The 23200-nt window shown below is 42.6% G+C and overlaps 2 protein-coding genes across 12 annotated transcripts in view; one reads left to right on the forward strand and one right to left on the reverse strand.

Annotated features, from left to right (window-relative positions):
- The window catches only part of DEGS2 (delta 4-desaturase, sphingolipid 2), a 33017-nt gene extending 21046 nt beyond the window's left edge, over nt 1–11971 (forward strand). For both annotated transcript variants that reach the window (XM_039552665.1, XM_039552664.1), the window contains exons 2-3: nt 1639–2381; nt 9627–11971. In XM_039552665.1, the coding sequence (XP_039408599.1) occupies nt 1665–2381; nt 9627–9770 (861 nt within the window). In that variant the 5' untranslated portion in view covers nt 1639–1664 and the 3' untranslated portion in view covers nt 9771–11971. The remainder of the gene's footprint in view (nt 1–1638; nt 2382–9626) is intronic.
- Nucleotides 11972–14532: 2561 nt separating this feature from the next.
- EVL (Enah/Vasp-like) overlaps nt 14533–23200 on the reverse strand; it is a 121362-nt gene continuing 112694 nt past the window's right edge. For 5 of the 10 annotated variants that reach the window (XM_039552655.1, XM_039552653.1, XM_019283291.2 and 2 more), the window contains 7 exons: nt 22437–22497; nt 20402–20468; nt 19043–19109; nt 18876–18938; nt 16614–16680; nt 16179–16236; nt 14533–15139 (listed from right to left, as the gene is read on the reverse strand). In XM_039552655.1, coding sequence (XP_039408589.1) covers nt 15102–15139; nt 16179–16236; nt 16614–16680; nt 18876–18938; nt 19043–19109; nt 20402–20468; nt 22437–22497 — 421 coding nt within the window. In that variant the 3' untranslated portion in view covers nt 14533–15101. The remainder of the gene's footprint in view (nt 15140–16178; nt 16237–16613; nt 16681–18875; nt 18939–19042; nt 19110–20401; nt 20469–22436; nt 22498–23200) is intronic. The other 5 variants (XM_039552656.1, XM_039552661.1, XM_039552662.1 and 2 more) reach the window with 3 other exon arrangements.

The raw sequence follows: 23200 nt of genomic DNA on the forward strand, positions 1-23200 counted from the left end.
TATTAAAAAATTGTCTGACTTTAGAAAGATATGAACTTTTACTACAGCTTTCCCACCACTTAGAAAATCTTTTTCTTTCCTGAACACTCCTCATGGTGACCTTGGCCTCCTTGTCCTGACAAGATTTGAGAATATCTTTTGTCCTCACCTTCCACAGCACTTGCACAATCTTTGTAATCTCTAATTTCTGTCAAACTGGGCTGAAGTTGGCCAAGAGGCTCAAAGGTTGTCAGAATGGCTGCAGAGCATTTCCACATCAACCTGCTTCCTTAAGTAGCACTTCATCTCTTTGAACTTCTGCAAACTTCTCATGGTTCACTTCTACAAAAACCTTCTCTGCGTCCAGCACTCAGTATCTGCCACTGCTTTCAAGGTCACATAAATTACATGTATTGTCTCCAGCATTTGTTTATAGTATACACAGCTGCATAGATGCAGATCATTGTAATCTGATTTTATTGTATTGGTATTATACTGTGACAGTGAGATGATGTTTACTTTTCTATTCATAAAATGGGCCCATGAAACTCACAGGGACACACTGTGTAACCTCGGGGTTCAGAATGAGTGACTTCTCTATGCACTTATCTGTGTAAGCTGCAATTACTGAGAAATGCAAAGTATGAGTTAGAGGAGGGAGGTCAGTTGTGGGTAAAAGCCATAAGGCAGCAGAAGGAATCATGTGCAAGTTAATACTGGAAGTGAGAAGTGTAGATCCACAAAGAGGAGATGTGAATCAATGAACAGCACCTAGAGGGTAAGCTGTACTCTGTATTTTATTTTCTTTCTTAAGGACAGATGAATGGCAGGTGGAACTGAAGTTCAGTAAGCTGGTCCTGGCCTGACACAAGTCAGATCTGGCAAGCCTAGCCTGCATCACTCTGACACTGTACTGCAGTATTTGTGAGGCCTCATGAAGCTGTTGTGTGATTATCTGTGTGGCTTTTATGCCTGCTTTTGGTATATGACATGGAAACAGAGAAAAATTTTCCACGCTTTACAAAATCCTGATAATATTACTGACTTAATTGTGATGTTACTGTGTGTGAAGAATTGTATGTTTTGTGAGCACTGGTAAACACTCAAATAATTAGGAATTTTTTTTAAATGCTGTGTTTGTCATCTAACCACAGAGCAAAACCAGGTGAGCCTGTTGCTCAGCTCTCTTTCCTCTGCTTGTGTGTTTGAAACAACAGTGTGAAAAGGACTACAGAGAAGGCAGTTGTATCCCTTTTGTGCAAAGTAACATCTGATCTGAGCAAAATACAAAAGGACATTAAAAACATGGAGAAGGTGTTTCTTAGAGCTTAAGTCCTGTGGGGTTTGGCATATTACTACTCATCACTGTGAAGCGATGCTCATTGTGGGGAAGGGACATGATGCCACAGAGTGACCATCAGGGTATTTTTTTTTTTATATGTCTATATATATAGACATATAAGTATGTATATATCAATATCAATCACAATTGGATATGATGCTGTAAAACTTTCACCATAGTAGCAACCTTATTTTGGAATTAGCATTTTATAAAACCAGGGCCTCAAACATAGTGTGATAAAAACCAGGGAGTCACAGTGTGATGGTGTTTACCTAACTATGATCTAACCAAATTTTTCTCTGCATTTTTTCCTTTAGCAAAGTATCCAGAGATCAAGACTCTGATGGGCCCAGATCCACATTTAAAGTGGATTGTATCTGGAATGGTTTTCACGCAGCTGCTGGCATGCTACCTGGTGAAAGACTTATCTTGGAAATGGATTTTTTTCTGGGCTTATGCTTTTGGGGGTTGCATCAACCATTCCCTGACCCTCGCCATCCATGATATTTCACACAATGTGGCCTTTGGCAACAAGCAGGCCAAGTGGAACCGATGGTTCGCAGTCTTTGCCAACTTGCCCATTGGCATCCCCTACTCTGCCTCCTTCAAGAAATACCACATTGACCATCACCGGTATCTGGGAGGGGACAGTTTGGACGTGGACATTCCCACAGACTTTGAGGGCTGGTTTTTCTGCACGCCGCTTCGGAAACTGCTTTGGCTGTTCCTCCAGCCTCTGTTCTACAGTCTGAGACCACTGTATGTGAACCCCAAAGCAATTACACGGATGGAAATTCTCAATGCTCTCGTCCAGTTTTCTGTAGACCTCATCATTTACTACCTGTGGGGGCTCAAACCAGTTATTTACTTAATAGCAGGTACAATTCTTTGCTTGGGTGTTCATCCCATTTCTGGGCACTTCATAGCAGAACACTACATGTTCCTAAAAGGGTATGAGACATACTCTTACTACGGACCTCTGAACTGGCTCACCTTCAATGTAGGCTACCACATGGAGCATCATGACTTCCCCAGCATTCCTGGATGCAGATTGCCCATGGTAAGGATAGCATGAGTGAGTTGTATTTTTATGAAAGCTGCTAAACTGTCTCAAAGAAAACACTCCAAATCATAGCAATTGATGAATTTAAGAAAAAAAGGGGAAAATAAAGAAAACAGCTTTTTTGATTTGTTTCTCATTAATTTTAAGCCAGAGGTTGAGAGAAATGGCTGTCAAACTGCTGTAATATTTAGTTTATTTGATGCAAAGTAGAACATCTGAGCTTCAGAGGGCTTGAGGAATACCTTTTGCATGATAAAATCCTCCAAAAAGGCTTTAAATATCTTGATTTACATCTCTCAGCCACCAAGTTTCAACTCTTTGAAAGTTTAAAGGCCCATCTAAAGGGAGGCAGGTGGCAATTGCTACTGGAAATTTGTCTAATGATCAATCTGCTAACTATATTGCTTGATTAACATCAAAGAAAATTCTTCTGTTTTTGAGATAAGTTTTAGGGCATGTTCCAGCCTGACACAGATAGCACTAGAAAATAAAGCCGCACTCTCTGTGACTCCTTTTAGCTCTGCTGCCCCACCCACAGAAACTGAGGAGGCCTGGTCTGTCATTGGGAAAGTGCTGTGGCTTTCCTCCTTTGAAAGGCAAACCCATTTTTGTTTATGTTTTATCAGTTGTGGGAATCAAATTTGCAAAGCCCAGGTGTCTAGGAATGGTTTTCAATCTCCCTCCAGGTATGTGGCTGCTTTTGTGTGTTTTAATACCTGGGTTCCTCAGCAGGTGCTCACAGTGTTAGAGGTACGTGAGTTTGAAGGATTACTCCTACGTACAAGTTCTCTGACGTAACAGGAAGGAAACCTCTTTCTCTGGCCTGATGCAAAGTTGGGAACTGCTACTGCAATATATATCCTTTGAGGTGGAGGTAGACCTGAGGAGCCTGAGGTTCAGGAGCTGTGACCTCCCCATTACTGATACCACGTGCAGCTTCTATGATGGCATACCCAGGCAAACCCTGCTGTATGGGTTCATGTTCTCCATCACAGAAACACTCTCTGAGAGGAGATTCAAATCAACTGGAGATTTTCTTGTGTAGAAGAGTATGGGAAGCCTCTATATAGCCTGAAATTGTGTTTCATTCACCTCCTTCACTGCTGGAGGTCTGTCCTGGAGACACTGCCTGTTCCGGGCAAGGCCCAGAGGAGCTGGTACAGCAGCTTACATTCAGATACGAGGTTCCCCTGTGAGGCACTCCCATCACTGATACACCTGATAGCTCAGAGGGGAAGTGCATGTGCTTAGCTTTAGTTTCAAATGTTCAAACTTGTTAGATGGGCTTAGATACTTAGATTACCAAAATGTAAATAGAAGAGAAGGAGGTTAGCTCTGTATCCTGCACAAGGGAGGTGAGTGACTAATTGAACTTGCTGGGACTGTTGCTCCAGCCCTGATTGAGACCTGAAAAGCTCTTCTCCACCCACACCACAAATAGTTCAGCCTAATTCCTTGAGGCAGCACAGCAGCTGGAAGTGTCTGCCCTCCTGTGTAAAGAGGATGGAGTTATTAGCTGAATTTCATGAGCTTGTGTTTGCGTGTGTTTTGCTCTTTGGTAACTGTGACTTGCCCTGCTGGTGGAGGAGAGAGCAGACTTGTCAGTCACTGTTGCCTGACAGAATTATATAGAAGACTTGGAGTCTAATGAGTGATCAATTACAAGTAAAAATTCCATTAAAAAGTGAAAATTCTTTGACAAAACAGTTACTGTAGAAAATGCTTTGACCATAAAAACAAGTTGGTTACTCTTTTCTGCAAAATGAGAAAAAAAAATCTCTGCCTCTCTGGTGGAAAGAAATAAAGAAACAGATCCTCTCTGATTAGCTTTAAATCTTGAACTTCATAGCAGGTAGGAAACCTCACCTTGCTCTACTTTCCTTAACCTTCTGGCAAATTCTTCACTCAGCAAAGATCTGTTTTTTTCAGATTTAGTCTCTTAGACACTTGAACTTCTAATAGTTGCATTGTGTAATGTGGATGACCTCTCAGTGAGACTATTTTTATTTTTAATTACTGTCAAGTAGAAAGTGGAATAAAGATTTCTATTTTTAAAAATCTATCCTGCATGATTGAGAGCAGGGAAGAAATAGGATTTGAGAATAACTGGATCTCAATCTTGGAAAGCAACTGGCTTTTCAGCTTGCTTATCAGGAAAGTAAATTCAGCTTTGTCCTTTGTTACAGGTGTGTCATTCAGAATGTTCTGAGTAATGTGTTTGCCACTGGAAAGACCTTTACCCTAGGACTGTGACAGATGTGAAAGAGGAAGAATTAGGCTCTGCTCATAAGCTTATGGATATTAAAGATGAGTGACATGGGTGTGCAGTAAGAACTTGTCCCACTAGTATAATGAGAGATTACACAAGAGACCATGAAATTTAACATTGCAATGAAGGACCTGCTCTAAAAAAACACCTGTAGACTTAAGACTAGATTAGTCTTTCAATGAAGTCTTATAACTATAAAATATTGCATTGTTTACCAAATGAGTAAAGAGATCCATTCTTCATTGTCTGTAGGATTGAGTATACTTATGGAGAGAGGAGACTGGAGAAGAAGAAGGAACTCTACTCCTCCTAGAAGCTGCAATAAAAGTGGCAGTGTTACCAGAGGCAAGCTAGTTACTCATTAAGCTTGTGGGAAAAGGAAAAGACATGGTATGAAACCAGATTTATTAGACAGACAAGACTGGAAAACATGGTAGATGTGCTGGTTTTGAGTTGCAAATTTCTTTAACCCTATGATGGCCAGGAGGGCTAGCTTGAGAGTTCTTCACCCTGTGGTGGAGATGTAGGACTATAGAGGGAACTTCTGTAATTAGCCTTTGAGCATTCTAAATGTAATTTTGCAGCTTTGTGTCATAAGGTTCTCTAGTTTCTGTATAGCCCCAGGACAAAGAGCGTGTAACAGCCATGCTGACAGACTAGGCTGCATTTGACTTTTGTGCCTATCAGGTATGATGGACTAGGATTAGGGTCTTATCACTGTGTTCTACAAGCACAGAGCCAGAACAAAAGTTTCAGTCCAACAGGTATGATTTCTTACCCTGCCAACTTGATCTGCTTGAAGAAAAGCCTCAATATATCAGGTGCAAAGTGCCTAGTAATTGTCCTGCAGACTTTGCATTCTCTTGTTATCGTTCTCTGATAACAGAATCACAGAATGGGTGAGGTTCAAAGGGACTGCAGTGGGGTCATCTGATTCAGCCTCCCTGCTCAAACAGAGGCACCCCAGAGCACATGGCACAAGATTGTGTCCAGAAGGTTCTTGAATATCCCCATCTGACTCCGCATCATCTCTGGACAATCTGTTCCAGTGCTCGGTCACTGCACAGTAAAGAAGTTCTTCCTCATGTTCAGGTGGAACTTCCTGTGCATCAGTTTCTGCCAATTGCCTCTTGTCCTATTGCTCGGCACCACTGAGAAGAGCCTGGATCCATTCTCTTGACACCTACCCTCCAGATACTTATCGATACTGATGAGGTTCCCTCTCGGTTGTCTTTTCTTGAGGCTGAACAGGGCCAGCTATCTCAGCTTTTTCTCATAAGAGAGATGGTCCAGTCCCTTGATCAACTTTGTCACCTTTTTCTGGACTTGCTCCAGGAGCTCCATGTCCCTCTTGTACTGAAGAGCCAGAACTGGACACTGCATTTCAGATGTGCCTCACCAGGGCTGAGTAGAGGGGCAGGATCACCTCCCTTGGCCTGCTTCCAATGCTCTCCGTAGTGCACCCCAGGATTCCATTGTCCTTCTTGGTCCCCAGGACACTGCAGGCTCATGGACAGCTTGTTGTCCACCAGGACCCCCAGATCGTGCTCCTCAGAGCTGCTTTCCAGCAGGTTCCCCCCAGCCTGTGCTGGTGCCTGGTGTTATTCCTCCCCAGATGCAGGACCCTGCACTTGCTCTTCTTGAATTTCAGACAGTTCTTTTGCAATTTCCGTTTACAAACTAGCAATGAGTTAAGACTTACAGTTGAGATTTGTAAGGAAGAAGGTGGGGAGGAGTTGAAGAAAATGGACCACCTACAATGCAATAAATGAAGAGCTTGAGGAGCAGGATTTTGAAATACTTAATCACAGTGCCATCCTCTTTAAGGCAATCTATGATCTGGCCACAAAACTTGCTACCTGGAAACTGCTGCCTACAGGTTTTGTACTGTAATCAGAATGTAACACAGAGGATGACTCTTCCAGCCTCAACCATACTTCACAGATATCACAGAATCATTAAAGTTGGAAAAGACCTGCAAGATCATTGAGTCGAAACTTTGATCTAATACCACCATATCAGCTAAACCATAGGATGAAGTGCCATGTTGAGTCATTTCTTGAACACTTCCAGGGGTGGTGACTCCACCACTTCCTTGAGCAACTGTTCTAGTGTTTGACAAGTCTCAGTGAAGAAATTCTTTCTGCTGTCCAACCTGAACCTCGCTGGTGCAGCTTGAGGCCTTTTATCTCTTGTCCTGCTGCTTGTTGCCTGGAGAGGCCGATCCCTACCAGGCTACACCCTCCTTTCAAAGATTTGTAGAGTGTGATAAAGTCTCCCCTGAGCCTCCTTTTCTGCAGGCTAAACAACCCCAGCTCCCTCAGCCACTCCTCATATGATGTTGCATTTAAAAGGGAACCTGCATTAAACTCCAATTACTTTCTGCCCTCCCACTATCCAGATTTTCTGGTTGATAAGCTGATAATTCTGTTTTATGTATGGAGATGCTGAAAGAAATAACCAAAAATGAGATGTTTTTGCTGGGAAACTTTTGTGTAGATCTATTGTAAAAGAGAAACCTCTTTTAAAATTCTTTTCTGCCTTGTGATAGCAAGATGGGAACATGTATCTTAACAAATTTCCTTCTTTTCCATAAGAAAATCCTTCAGAAGCCCCACCTCTAACTGCATTCATTAAATTTTCTCTTTTCTCCATTCCTTATTGCAGTTCCACCTTCCCCTCTCCATTGTTTCTGTACATCCCACATGGTTGTCCTGCCCAGAGCAGAGGGACCTTGCCAGCGATGCAAGTGGTGCCTGCCTTCCTGCACAAGATGCTGCTCATGTTTGCTGAAGCTATTGGGCTGAATATAGGCAGGCTGTTTATTGGCCTCTTCTCTGAGCCATTTTTAACTACTTTGTCAATACTGCTTTTCAGTCAGCCTTTGGAGCCAGAGGACACAGCCTGAGGCATTGTTCCTAGGAGCTGAATGGGTTTCTCTGAATCTCTGTCCTTCCACTTCCATGTGCAAGGGGCAATACAGGAAAACTTCCTGAAGCTCTTGTAGTGGTCAGAATCTAACATGGTCAAGAGCCCTGCAGAATAATGTAACTACCTAAGAAAACATGATTTGGTGCAGAGGGCAAGAAATACATGGGGCTCTGGAGAAGAGAGAATGGTAGACTTGCCATATGAACTTGAGTATCGTAGATGAGGGCTGAATTGCAGTTGAAAGGCAGAATTCAGGCAGAACATCTAAAATGGAGTTAGGAGGGAAGGTCTAACCAACTGTGTGCTAGGGAATGACCATGTCAGAGCTGGAGTGGAACTTTTGGAGCTGGTTATCTGAGCCCCCCCTTTGTGTTTGCATCAGGCTTCATGAGTAGCCTTCATTCAAGGGAGTTTACTGTAGAAATAGTCCTCCCTCTCATCCTCTGGCTATTTCAATCACCCAGCTGGTAAAAGGGAGGATATAAAATCCAGATTAAATTATTTCTGACCAGGGTTACAGAAGGAGCATGGGGAACTAAATCTGCATCTCCAGAGATCTTAGCTGGCACCTGGAAATCACTTTTCTTCCAGTTATTAACAAATACTTCTAAGGAGAAATCCTGATATTGTCTGAATCCCATTGAAAATTAACTACTTTGAAGTACAAATCAATGCTTTAAAGCAGGATAGAGGAAATAATTAGGAAGCTTGAAGTATTCTGTGAAAGACAGAATACAGTCAAACCTGAACTGAATCTCCCATCTCCAGCACAGCACTACCATGCCACAAACACAAGGTGTAGGGACAGAGGTACAGAGTTGAAAGATCTTAATAAGACCTGTACACTATCCAACTTACCTCATAGAGAAGCATCTGCTAGGAAGCTGAATTAATGAGGTAATTAGCAGGGAGCCATAGTATCTTATAATTTAACTTTCACTGGGATTCTTACCTTTTCACAGTCACAATGCTGTGTTAAGGTTCCACTGTTACACCTTGGGTGGTGATGATACCCTCTTCTCACATGATGATTTCTGTGTAACCCTTTCACCCTTCACTGGAACTCTGCACTGTGCTCAGCATAGCTGGCTGTAAAATTCTGCAGGGTTTTTAAAGGGAGAAGTCATGGTGTCCAGCAAGACAAACTACTCTATTCTGGAGCTTTGTTTGTCTAGGAGGTGGAGCTGCAGTAAAACCATGCCCAAGCAGGTAGTGCAAGTGTGCTATAGTTAACAGATTCTGCTGCTTTATAAATGTGTTCAAAAAGCAGAGCATCTAGTTGGAGCAGAAATAACAGCTGATGACTTGGGAATCCTCACAGTCCCCTGAACCTGCCAGCTCTGGAACCTCTCTGTCCTCTGGTTCTGGCCTTACTCCCACTACAAGCCCCACCCCAATGCTGCACAATGCTTCTCTGATGGCAACAGTCTTAAGACTTGGGGCATTATAGCAGGGATGAAATTTTATTAGACTTGTGACCTAATAATGATCTCGCAGTATTTTTAATATCAGACTGCAGAGAACAGACCACCCCTGCAATTTTCTTTGCCTGCTGGAGGAACATGTCTCTTGGATTTATATCATGGTAGCAGAATGGAGAGAAAACAAAGTGTAGGCAAGGTTGTGTCTGGCATTTTCTCAGTTGTTAATTTTCTCTTACGCAGAACCCTCAACAGAAGAATATTACAAGTGGAAAACAGGGCTTTAAATACAGTGTGCTGGAGTCTTGGCAATTGATAAAGTGGATAAGACATCTCATTGTGGAGATGCCACCACCTCTGAAATGAGACAAAATAGTTCTGAGTGAAGGCAGAATCCATCGTCTTTCAAATTATGACACTGTGAGGCAAAACTTACATCAGAAATCTGCTAAGAAGTATCTAAATGCATTTAAGTACATCTCATTTGGCTGAACTTCAGAAGCTCACAAGCAATAACAAGTAACTTCAGGTTATGGCTGTGCTATCAGATCTGAACGTCAAGGTTGAAACACACCTGACTCTGTGCAGCCAAACAGCTCATTCTCTCTCTTCTTCTTCCAGGTGAAGAAGATTGCAGCAGAATATTATGATAACCTCCCACATCACCAGTCCTGGATTCGAGTTCTGTGGGACTTTGTTTTTGATGACACTCTTGGTCCTTATTCAAGGGTTAAGAGACTGTGCAAGCTGGCAAAGGAAAGCTAACAGGGTAGGTCTGCCTGCTGCAGTGGTGTGTGTTTGTTCATTGCCACAACTTCAGTTTTCTGCAGAAATAGAAGGATCTTTCTGTGTGCTGAATTAAAGTTGGTGCATGCTGCTTACGCCAAGAGGATGAGTGTGAAAATGAAGCCATTTTAGACTACTGATACTTTTTAATAAAGGATATTTTTATATGTAACCCTCAGAAACTACATTAGAGTGAACTATGATTAAGTGAACCTTAGGTCTAGGCTTAGAATTAACTTCCTGGGACACAAGAGCCTAAGCCCAAGTTTTGGCTTTGTCCACAGGGGAGAACGTTTGCTGTGTGTTATGTGTGAGCATGCGTGTGTGCAGTTCAGGACTGGTTTCTCTTGATGCCAGATTGGAAGTAGATGCTCTGTGTGCACAGGACTGTGGAAGCAGGGAGGACTGGCATGCAGAAGTAAATGATACTCTCTGGAGAACACAAGGGTGCTCTTAGCTCAATGTCTTGTCTAATCTAATATCTCATTATCTTCCAATAATTGCTAATAGCAGAGATTTTATATGTGCATATATGTTTATATTTTTGTACGTCTGTAACATTATTTTAGTAGCTGCGGTTGGATCTTTATTCCAGGGCTTTGTCTAAACCTTTTCTGAATGAACTTCCATTCTTAGGATCTAATACTGTCACTAACTGACAGATCTGAACTGTGGCAAGGAGAAATCCTTTCTTTAGTCTTCCACCTACTGCCCTGATCAGCAGCATGGATGTGCCTCTGGAGGAACTGGGTGGTCCTTTCTCATTCACCTTTTCAACAGTATTCATAACTTCATGTATCTCACCTTTTTCCCTACTGTAAGTCCTCTGGGAAAAGGAGAGGTTCTAGTTTTAATTTTTCCTTGCCAAGACTCTTAGCATCCCTAGTCACCTTTCTTGTGTCTCCTCTGTATTACACCCCTTTCTGTGCATGGGAGTTAGGAGTACATGTCCGTGAAGACATGGAGATGTCTTCATCTCCATGGTGGTATTTGTTCCTAACTGCTTTCAGAATAATGGTAATTTTTGTCCTCTGTCATTCAAGGGGCACAACTTGACATTTGGGAAGCACATGATACTCTAGCTATATAAAATTGCCATTGGTGGTGTTAAGGGGATGTACCTGGAACATAGAGATAGGGTTGTTTCTCTCGCTATATTTCTTACTTGGTGCTATTGACATTAACCTTCATCTCTCATCTCTCCCCACTGGCTACTAAAATCTTCCTGCCTGTCCTCTCCAACTAGAAACTTCTGGCTATCCTCAATAATTCTGCATCTTCAAAAATATTAATCAACATAACCTTTCTCCAAGCAGAACAATATCTTGGGAGTCAGGAATTCAGATGCCATCTAGTAAATTCCCTCTACCATGGAAAGCTGGCAAAATATTTCTGTCCTTACTAAGTGGTTAAAAGAGAGACATATATATATATATATATATATATATATATATATATATATATATGGGTTCTCTTGCCCTGTAACCCTCTAACAGTTTGGGGTTTTTTTCTTCTGGAAATCCATGGCTGTAACAAAGAAACGGATTATTGTGCAGCCTCATTGGTCCCTCAGAGTATGTGATTAGACCTGGGAAGCCTGATTTCCTCACTAAACACAATTTTGTTCCTTCCTTCAGCAGCACTGGATCCAGTGAGCCAGTTCTGTCTGTTCACAAGGCAGCTGAGCTAACCTGCTGCAATTTGGGTTCCTCCTTCATGTACCCTTTCTCCATTTTTCTCACCCATATGATTTTGGCAGTTGGGTAAATAAATACCCAGGTCTGTTCAGCAGAGCAAGATCCTTTGTAATACAGGGGCTGAACACCAGTTTATTCACAGATACTGTTTTGTGCTTTTGGATAAGAAGAGCAAGAATGGGGCTTCTTCCAGCACTTCAGCCTTCACTGGTTCCTCAGTGACAAATATACTTAAGACATTATGTCCTAATTATTAAAGCTGCTTCTCTCCCAAAGGAGGCATTGGTGTGGGAACTTTCATTACCTTCTTTGTATCAGTGCTAATGTCAGGGAATTTCAGTTTTTTATTGATTTACTTCATATTTGCTGTCACTCTGATCACATATTCAACTTCCCATGTCTTTAGCAGCTGTTCCTCAACTCTCTTGTCCAGCTTAATAAGGTAATATAAAAACACAATAAAGATTATGCTGTTTTCCTCAATTTGACTATTGTCCTTATCCTCTTTGATGAGTGACCTTATGCTGTAGTTCCCTTACTCAGCTGTTTCATGATCCAGTTATCCATGTCCTGTGGACTACTAACCTAGCCTGACACAGAGGCTCTGGTGTAAATGAGCCAACCAAAATTGTCAGCCACTTCTTCACCTGCCTCCCATCAGTATTTCCATCATGGTCCCAGCTTGCTTAGCCTGGGCAGCCCCACAGCCCTCCTGCTCAGCATTGTCCATCTCAGAAGGAATTTGAAGTGGCTGGAAGCCTGCAGTGCCTGCAGATGTGCAAAAAGAGTTCCAGTGTGTGGGGGTGCTGCTGGAGAAGGCTGTGATCCCACTCTCTCCATGAGCACTTGTCTTTGCTACTACCAATAATGTTGGCAGAAGGGTTTTTTTCATAACCACAGGGCATATGGGTCTGGGTTAAAAGTATGCTAGGGCTATGTATAGTTTTATTCCCTTTGCTTAAGAATTGATCCAGATCTCCATTGTGCAGGCACACTAGGGCTGTGGCAAATAGCTGCATGATAGGAAGGAGTGGAGAGTAATGTCCCGTTAGATTTCTGCCATGTAAGATGCCTGTGGCCTGCCCTGTTGCAGTGGCTCAACAAGCCCAGTATGAAAGGACACCCTTCTCTACAGAGGCAGCTGGCAAACTGAGTTACTGTCTGGAAGGAGGGAATCCTCTGCTAGAGCCACTACTGGAAATAAGCCACCTTGCACATCCCTGTCACTGGAGCTGTGGGCTGGGAACCAGCACAGTGCAAGTGATGCCAGGACTGCTCCCTGCCCCTGTCAGCCAAGCTTCCCCTTCCACCCCACACACTTTGCTCCCACTGCTGTTAAGTGGCCCTGTGCAAACTTCAGCTTATGATGTCATAATTATATGAGGCCTGCAAAGGCAGATGAAGAAAGTAAGAAAATCCCATTTACAGCAGCTGGCTGAAGTTAACACAGCGGCACGCCATATCCAGGCTGTACAACATGGTTATCACTGACCTTAGGCAGAATGCCACATTCCGAGGGAAAATGTGAACCATGCCAAGCACCAGCTTCGAGAACCTTAATTAGGATTATGGGAGAGTTTCACAAAACAGATGTGATCTTCAGTGGCAGCAGTTTTGAAGAGTACTTGCCATCATCAGGTATGTCATTAAATGGGTTTATAATCAGGAAATGCATGAGCTACTGTAAAAGATTTATGCAACAGAGCATTCTAATCTCTGCTGTTACTGATGCTTGTCCGGGTTCTTCATACTGGAATGGCTCCTTCTTGTGGTCCTGGGGTTGTTGCAATGTGGTGCACATCAGTGCCTGCCTGCTTTAGTTCCCATGTGGAAATCTTGCCGTTCAACCTCTCTCTTGCCTTCTGTTGGCATTAAACATCTAACAAACATTAGTCTCAGTCTGGATCTCACTGTTGCATTAAACTCTGATTTCTCCCATTTCTCCCATATTTAATCTACAGTATAACTAGACTGTAAAAAAGACTAATTTCTAAAAGGCATTTGGGTTGCTTTGAAGAGTGCTGAACACCCCAAAACAAAACGGGTAACATTTTACAGCTGATGGCCAAACAGGACCCATCCTGCCTCCTCTCCTGGGTCTCCTGTAGCAGGCTAGCTGTCCCTCCTGTCTGCTGCCTGCTCCACCAGCAAGAGGACAACTACAGGCTCTCCTGAGCTGCTGCACCAGGCTCTGCTCCCAAAACCAACTCTCGGCGCCTGGCTTTTAAAACAAAATCTTTTTGGAAGCCTGAAGAAAGGAAGGGAGCTTGGAAAATACTTGACAGATTTCAATAGCTGAACTCCAAGCCCTTGGCTTTTGCACGAGGTTACCAGAAGATGGTATCAAGATGACTGCCAGGCAAAACTTGCGCCAGACCAAGTCAAGCTGAAATTCCCAAGATTGCTCTGGTGCAAAGAGCGGCTGTAAAGGAAAAAATTGCATGACCTGGATGATATGACTGGCTATGCACTGTTAAGTGTTTGGTGTCCTGTACCAATAAAGCTCAAGACCTGCACACCATTAACAAATTACTCCCCTTAAGCCCCTAGTCAGCAGTGCTGTGCTTGGGATTTCAGTTTGCATCCACCTAATGCCTTTGGTAGCCTTGTTCTGCATAAACACCTCCCTTTTATTACTGGAAACCTGCAAGAGTGTAGTTGATGAGGCCTGTGGTTTTTTTTCAGTGATGGCAGGAGATATGGTGGGACTGTAGAGAATAGTGGTGGCCTGAGAAGAGCCTTAAGCCACTGTCCTTCACTCACTTTGGCAAAAAGTGGCTGAGGTTGTGGCAGCCTGACTGCAGGATGTGGTGCTCAGGAGTGATGTGACAGGGCCGGTCAGGTGAGAGAATGTCTGCCTGTGAGAGAAGGCAGGGCTGCTGCCATTGCACCAGCCACAAGGCACTTAGGCTCTCTTCCTGTGCTCTGCAATGCAGGAGGCAGAGCTGCCACCCCACAGTGAGTCTCAGTCACCTTCCTCTTATTACCAAGTGACACAGAAGTGCAGGAGCTCAAGGGACAAATGAAACAAAGAAAGGCAGGGCCATGTGGACAATAAACAGTTTATTACCAATATGAACACAGATACTGTGATGCACCGACGTACCATTTTTTAATATTGTGATAACTCTGAGACAAAGAACTTGTTGGCTGACAACTAAACATGTCTCTTTCTTCTGGTGATGCCTCAATACATTTCTGTTGGCAAAGGATCTTCATTTACATTGCAGACTACTAGTAAAATTACTTTGAAGTCATCTATCAAAAGCAAATGGTTCACGTGTGTTCTTATCTACTACTAAAAAGAAAGGTAATACATTTAAATAAGCAAATACAAAATACAAAAAAGGCTGACAAATCCAATGTGCAGTGTCAGATGAAATCTAAAAAATCCAGAAATTTAAAATTTAATAATCTTTAGATTAAGACTTGTAAAATGAAGCGAATCCAAGGCAGCAGCAAGCTTCAAAGTGTGCTGAGTCTGCTAATAAAAAGGGTGTAAGAACAAAGACAGTGCCGGTGTCCTCTCTCACCATCTTGCATGACCTTGGTACACTTAGAAATGATCCAATCTTCCTAGCATTCTTAGTACCGTCCAAATGCTTTGCAATCATTATGTTGTACTGATTCTACTCAACTCCTGCCGTATGGCTAGAAAAGCAAACCAGAAAGTTAGTGCATAATGTTATATCCAGTGTGATGGAAAACGCTAAGTAGAGAGGCTGCAGAAAGTACACGCTGGTAAAAGGATGAGTGGAGGGTAAAAGGATGAGTAAGGGTAAGCAGTCAGCTGCTGGCTTGCAAACTGCAGTACTACTGAAAGAAGTTGCATCTGTGGTGTATGTGAATGCCTTATTTTGCATTGGAATGAACTAGGAAGGCTCTGAGGGCCAAGCTGCTGGGATGGACAAGGGTCTCTCCAACTGCAAACTGCCTCCAGGTTTTGTGAGCACACAGATCTAGGGCAAGGGGACAGGGAATGGATTCTAGCTATTTTACAGTCTCGTCTTTTCCCCCTTCCCTGTGAATCTAAGGTGGGGAGTGCAGGGTGCGGACATACATCTTCATATGCTCTAATGCAGCCTTCAAATGGGAATTCTGCTGTACATTTCGGTAATGGCCCTGAAAAATACCTTCAGTTGTAAACTGCAGAGCAATTTATAACAGATACATTTGGTATAGCTGCTGTACTTTTCAATTAATTATAAAAATATGTAGCTATTTGGAAAGCTATGATTGAGTGAAGGTCTGAAATAACTCTTCAAGCATAGGAAGCCTACAGAAGATTTTTGGGAAGGATTTTCAGTTAGCTTCCTTTGTCCCCTCCTCATCCCGGACCTGTGTGGCTGGCAAGTTACAAGTGATTTCACGCTTGCTGATCGTGATAAATTGATGTGCCATGGGCTACAGGCAGGCCCTTTCTCACCCTCCCACCTGTGAGAAACACCAGCCAGCAAATTTCTCATAGGTTGGTGGTAAAAAAGCTCATCAATAGCATAATAAAGGATGTAAACGCAGTGTTACGGTCAGAGCTCAGATAAGGTAGATGCTTGTTCTTCAAATGTGTATATAAATCAGAGCTGTTCAGAGAAGTCTGAAAACACCAGGGAACTCTCTGCAGTTCCTATCATCTTATCTATGGAAAATTAGTCATAAAGATGAGAAAAATAATAATTTTTCTCTTTCTTACCATCAATTATCTCCTCTTTCACTTTGTGTAACTCTCTTACAACTTCCTCCAATATTTCCTGATGAGACAAAACACAAGTCAGCTGCTCAGAATTTCCTTCTAACTGGTGGAAGAAAATGCAAGTTTAACACGGTTGTGCTTGTCCCCCACCTCCGCTGCTGGTCAGAGCCTAGCACTGCTAACAGCTATGTCTGCACTCCCAGGCACGGATGCAGAAGATGCTGGCATAATTACTTGCACATTTCTGTGCAGACATAATGATGAAATAGCAGTGAGATTGTGCTCTCTTGCTGCTCACCAGCTAGCCCTTCTCTAGGCACCTAGTTATAGAGGAAATCAGAAGACTGAACAGCCGTTTTGCTTGTACAGCGCATGCATGGGGGAAAATGGGTAGCTCGCCAAATCCCTAAAAGTGCAGATGACATTTTCACTCACCTGTTTCATTCGATCAAAATCTAAGGCATCCATAGCCACATCATTGCTGCTGCTCACTGGCTTCATCCTTGAGAAATGGAAGAAAAGCATAAAAAAGCCAGTCAGTTCCTTGCAATGTGTGCTGAGCTGCACCCACCTGATGGTGTGGATGAAATCCACCCCTGAGCAGCAGCACCTGTGTTCGAGTGCTGGACAGGAAAGGCTCCTTATTGTGCTGCTCAGGAGCATTTGGCAGCCAGAGAGCAGCACTGCTCCTGAATGCACAACCTGACCCTCAAAGATGCTGTAAATTTATTTTTTTTTCCCCTGGTGTTGGGAACCTCAGTGATTTCAGACTAGGAAATGCTGAGGGGATAAAGCCTGTTGAACACTGTATTTTATTATGGCATTTGCAAGTTGCAAGCTACATGTCTGGTTTTCTCTCACAGTCTGTTTTCTGTACAGCAGCCCTATCCTGGCAACCTAGGCTTTCACGGGGTGCTAAAGTAACAGTAGATTACAGGTTAGAAAAATATTACAGGGAAAATAATAACCCACTAATCCTTGGAAGACTTGAATGAGTCAAGTGTGGCTTGTTGATAGTGTTATGTATCACAGTAATTTTTTATTGACTCAGAAACAAAACCAGTCTGGCCCTAATGGCTAGTGCACCTGAGTGTTATCAGTCTTTCTGCTGGTATTAGTCAGTGGGCTGAGCCATGATGACATCTGATAAAATAAATTAAGGAAGCAGAAGCTGTTTGCCTTTTTCTTTTACTCAATAACTCTAAAACATTTGAAAAACTAACCATGCTATACAAAGGCTTCAAATGACTTTGCCACCATCTTTGAGCCCAAACTGGGGGCTGGTGGAGATGCTGCTGCTCCTGAGGGTTGCTTGGTCTTGCAACCCTTTCTTGAGAAATTCTGACATATGTCCTACCATCTCACAGCTAAGGGAGTTAAGAAAGATACAAATGCCATCAAACTGATCAGGAGTGGAAACAGGTCACCAGTGAGAGCTTTAGAAACCTGCCCTGCTTCCCCCACAGAAGTCCTTCAAGCAAGCACTACTACTACTGAGCACTACTCCATGTGCTAAACTAGGAAAGCATTTTTTCCCACTGAACTCCTCCTCCTGGGATGCACTGCCATTATAGAAGATAGCTACTGAAATGTGATGGCTGCTTTAAATAGCCCATGTTTCGTTCCCATTTGCAAGGAGAAGGAATGGTCTTCCATCTATTTGAAGCTCATGTATTTCCTAGAACCAACATGTTTCATTGGTTTTAGGAAAGCTGGAAAAACTATATTTTGCTATAGTAACACTGATGCATCTCTCTGAATGTTTGGGTAGAACATGTTACAGCATTTTTAACAAAGCAGCAAGTATGTGCAGATAGTTGCCATTGGCAACTTATCTCTCTCCAGACCATCAGCACCGTTGTATACCTAACAATGTAAAATAAGGGACATCCCTTCACAGTAAATACTAAACATTTGTAAGCCTGTGTTCTACCTCCTTATTCAGTTTATCCATCCAACTCAGTGTCCAGTAACACTGGGTGGTCCTGGACCAGCACTGCAAGCAAGCCTCTCTTTAGCTGTCCAACATCAAACAATCTCTGTGACTAAAAACGTGGGTACTGATCCTGAAGCTTGGCTGCTCTGACTGACAGGACTTCTGGAGTCCTGTCAGTTTCTTGGCTTTTGACACCTGCTAGTTTTTGTACCCCATATGTCTGAAAGACCTGTCTGTGGCTGGGCCTTTTTACATCTTGATTTTATTAATCTACTGCACCAAGCTTCACTCTCCTTTCTTATGCGCCCACTGCGGTTGCATGGGTAGAAGAATAACTCCCCTTATCCCAGCTGCAAACTATTCAGATCATGTCTGCTTTTGCTTTTTAATTTCTGCAGAGGCTGGGCAATGAAAGCTTCACCTATTGGCAGGGTCACCCCGAACATGCTGTAGAAAGATGTTCCAAAATGTGCCTTCCATGTGGCACAGCGCTGCCAGCCCCATATCTCTGACTCACACACATGGATGGTTTAAGTGCTGGCTCCAGCATGATTAACATCTGTGAGGCCCAAGTGAGCAGGGGGCCGTTTCCATGGAACAAACCTCTGACATGACACCTCCACACTTTGTGCAGCGACAGACAAAGCAGACTGCAAGAGAATGAGTAAAAGACGTGGCAGAGGACGAACACTAGCGCTGAATGATGGGATGAGCCAAAGGACAAGCCAAGACAGTTAAGAAGCCAGGCAGTTAGCCAGTACCTAGAAGACACGTGGGATTGTGTGGGGCTCTTAGCTTCACAGCTCTTCACCACTGATGGATTTCTACGGCAATGGAATGAAACAAGACATGAGTCGTGCGCGTGCCACAGGGACAGCATGGCCATCCCGCCTGCTGGCCAGCCACAAGGACACCCCATGCAGCTCACCTAGAAAGTAATGAAGATACAGGCTTTTCAACAGAATTGCTCCTTTCCCATGGCTTCTTCCCAGAGTCTGAAAAACAAACATGAAAAGTTCGTTTATTCTTTTTGCTCTAAAAATAAAAAAATCCTGAAGTTGATTGTCTTATGCAGCTGCTTTCATTCAGTGAGGGTGAGTGACTTAGGAAGAACTAGGAAAATGGGATTGCTGAGTGAGTCCAGTTGCCTACATTATAGGGAAAGCATTGGCAAAAATCTGCTTAGTGATCCCTTTAATTAGGGACCACATAGTTAAACAATACTAAAAAGGAATGGAACTGGAACAGTAGGAGGAAAAGCATAAATAATTTCTATTAGGAAATACAGGGTAATTGCTGCAAGGCTTACTTTATTCAGTACAACACTTATTTAAAGTTAAGAAGTCTTAGGATTTTGTCTGCATAGTTGGCAGAAAATGTGAATGTATCTAAAAAAGGGCAGTAAGACCCCACTACACAAATCTCCACAGAGAATTTATTTAATGTTGTGTACACTTCTAACTCACAGAACATTCCCAAAAGCTGTACTACATAACCCTTGTTGCTGAAAGTGCTTACTATCATCCCAATCTCCTCCCTTAAATGAACTGTTTCAGAGACTTGACAACTTTAAATGCAAGGATTTGCTTCCCTGTAAGGTCCTAAAAATCCTTTTAAAAGAATTACAGGCACTTCAAGGAAATCTTTAGATCTCGTTTACATACACCCTTCTCCTGGCTTCTTCCCCTTCCCCTGCAAAGCACACAAGTCATGGCTTTGTTCCAAAAGGAAGCTTGAATGGTTAAATAGTCATTCCCTTGGGAAAGATTTCTTTAAGCATGCGTGAAGGCCAAGACTGATGCAGGGATGAATGTGAGTGCTTGCAGCTCATCTACTCAGATACAGTTATTTCAATTAATTGTAGGAAAAGCAATTTCATCTAGGAAATCTCAGGATCAGCCTTATTGCAACAAACTATTAGATTAAGGGAGAATAGCAGTTTGAGATTGAAACCCCAGCTGTACAGATCAGGACACCTACACTACAAAAAGTAAAGTAATACAGTTTTTTCCTCTTAAAAGACTTAGGTGCATAATGTTGAAGGCACAGATCCTCAGCTACATATCTAACTAAACTGGCTGTCTTGCAATTTTCTTGATTGTGAAGCATATAAAAGTCATAACTTCTTTCTAAGTACAGTTTTTAAAACAATAGGTATCTGGGAATTTTTCTGTTAGTTACTGCTGCTGCACTCAGAAGTAGGACAATGAATCCAGAGTCTAGAGGTGGCGGAGAAGATTACATTAAGAAGACAACTACAATGCCAGTAGTTCAACTTAAATAATACCTGATGAATTTTGCTGCTGCTGGGCAGAGCCTCGTGTACTGGTTGAAGGAGAGGTGCTAGCATCATCCTACAAAGAGAAAAAGAGGATATTACTGAGTTTTGGAGATGAAGCACAGAGTCCTCTTCTACTCTGGAGACAGCTGCAGCATATATAGTGCAAAAGCAAGTTTCCTCCCTGTCCAACAGGCACTGCTGCCAAGGTATGGGCTCAAGGCCATTTACACTTTAACTTTTCTCTCCCTTTAGGATGGCAAAATAAATCCTCTTTGTTTTATCTAGTATGGACACCTTTTCATGATTACACTCAATCACTCTTATCTCTATATACCAAACCAGGTGAAACCACTCTTAAGGACTGTCTGCTGTTGCCTAAATACAAACCATCCATTTCCCAAATTTAGAAACTCTCTGAGATGTGGAAAGTGAGCCATCTAAAGGAGCAGTTGCTCAGATCCCAGTCTTTTGCCCCAGGACAGCCACCAGTACCAGAGAGAGGAGTCTAGGTACTTACAGAATGTAACTTAATCAATCAGTACTCCTCTTAAGTAGAAGACTTCATCAGAGATTTGGATTCTTTTATCTCGGATTTATGTGTGACAGATCATAAACCATTCATCCATGTATCTGACATGACAATATTATCTAGCAACACTCAAAACATGCTCAGGCAAAGCATCAGCTCTGCATAGTAAAATGGAATTGCACCCAGTTTCAAAAAGGATACCCTGAACACGAAATGTACTCAAGACACATAAGAACTTTTCTAAACAGTTTGGTGCTATTGAAAAGTTTGTTTGGGGATATAAACCAATGTAGAGTTTCAAGGAGAGAGAAGAAGGGACAGAAAGACGAGGCTGAAAAGTTAGAAGCTAAATAGTGCCTTTCATCTTCAAGTGTATGGTTCAAAACCAGCTTTGGGGCAAGATTAAGAGCAATGGTTGCATAGCGGGTTCAACAGGCAAATTCCATGCTTGAAGCATCCCTCGAGGAACGTGCAAAAAATAGCTGCTTTTCTCCCTGAACAGTGAAAAGTGCTTATTCCTGCTCTTGCTACAAACCTTTCTGCCTGGGGCAAAACCGAAATTTTTAAAATGGATTTCCTACTGATCAGCTTTGTCTTTGGAGAAAACATCTCTACACAGGCAATATGAGGGCCACAGGATGCTTTATGATCTTGCAGCCGTGGCAGAAAGCCTTCACGAGGGTACTGGCTAGCAACCGGAATGCTGAATGAGCAGCAGCCTGGAAAAGCACCACATGGGAAAGGACACAGTGCAAATCCCCTCCTCCCCTGAAATAGGAAAGATCTTCCATGCATACCAGTTCAACTGGTAAAAAAGTGTTTTCATCTGCATGTTGAACTAAAAATTGCTGCATCAAGATCAGTCTACAGACTGAGTCAAATAATACCTCTCGCATAATCGCTTTTGTGGAACAGAAATGAGTCAAAGTTTCCCAAAGTTATCCAAATTCTATCTCAATTTAGTGTAGGTATCATGAACACATAATTTGACTTTTGCATGGTCTAATGGTTAATACACCATTTCCCCTTCTTTACCCAGACATGTTCTCTGTGCACTCTGGGGTCTGAAGTGAGCTGATTCTTGCTTTGCATGGAGGCTGGCAATCCAAAGTTACACTGCAGGGCTCACAGTCCACTTCAGCTTATCTGAAGCCTCAAATATAAAATAAGAAACATGAACTTTATCTCAAACTAACTTGCCAGAAGGTTCAATGCACCTTCTTACAGGGCAAGAATCTCCTGTTCCCTACAACATTGGGATCAGACCATGAAGCAGAGCCCATTAACCTGGTTTAGATAATACCTCCCCTATGAATAAAGCAGCTATTCTTGTTTATAGGGTGCTGTTCCCAGGAAAGGTGGGAGCAGCTACATTCAGCTTTGGATTGAATGTGCACATCTGTTCCTGGATCAGCACTGCTTGTTACTGCCTGCCAGACACAGTGAATGAGCACAGGGCTTTGGCCCACAAGGAATCTGCAAGAGCACATCAGGAAGGAGTGTTTCACTTACGTTTTGGCTTTCCTCTTCCTTTTTGTCAGCTGGCTTGTCTGACTGCGACGCTGCTTTCCTCCTTTGCAAAGGAATAGGAGATAGGGCATTAGCCAAACTGGATGATGAAAAGAAAACAAATTCTTGATTTTTAAACCCTGTTTTGGTTCTAAACAGTACTCCAGTGGGCCAGGTGCTGAAGCTCTAGACATCCAATTTCCCATTTGAGACCATTAGGAGAACTGCAGCTCAAGCCTCAATGTGGACTTTGGTTGTGCTGAACTTTACTTTTACCCACCTGTGAACACCACCCTTAGCAGATGTTTTTTAAAACACCAATTTGACAAGTTTTTCATTTAGTCTTGGTTCTGAAAATTCAACTCACAGAAAAAAAAAAATTTCAGGAAGCACTAAGAAAGATTTCTGAGAAAAGCCTCACTGGATACACAACTTGAAGGATTTGATGAAAATTTGACAAAAACCCAAACAAACTGAGCAGTATGTGTCTGTAGGACACAGTGCTCTGTGAGAATTATTTCCTGATATTCAACTGCATTAATAATTTTATTAGATCAGTAATATTTTTTGAAGTCTTTTCCTAATATTTACTTGATTCTTCTAACAAAAAAAAAAAAGGAGTTGTAATTATTACAAATCGAAGGGAGGGAAATATTTGCCAGAGTGAGAGACTAGTGTTAGATTTATGTCCTGCAACAAACTTAACTCGGCTGGGAATGATGGTGGTTTGTGGGTTCATTCTTCTGCTTGCACTTTAGTGCTGAGGC

The sequence above is a fragment of the Corvus cornix genome, chromosome 5, assembly GCF_000738735.6.
Source record: "Corvus cornix cornix isolate S_Up_H32 chromosome 5, ASM73873v5, whole genome shotgun sequence".
Lineage (NCBI taxonomy): Eukaryota > Metazoa > Chordata > Aves > Passeriformes > Corvidae > Corvus > Corvus cornix.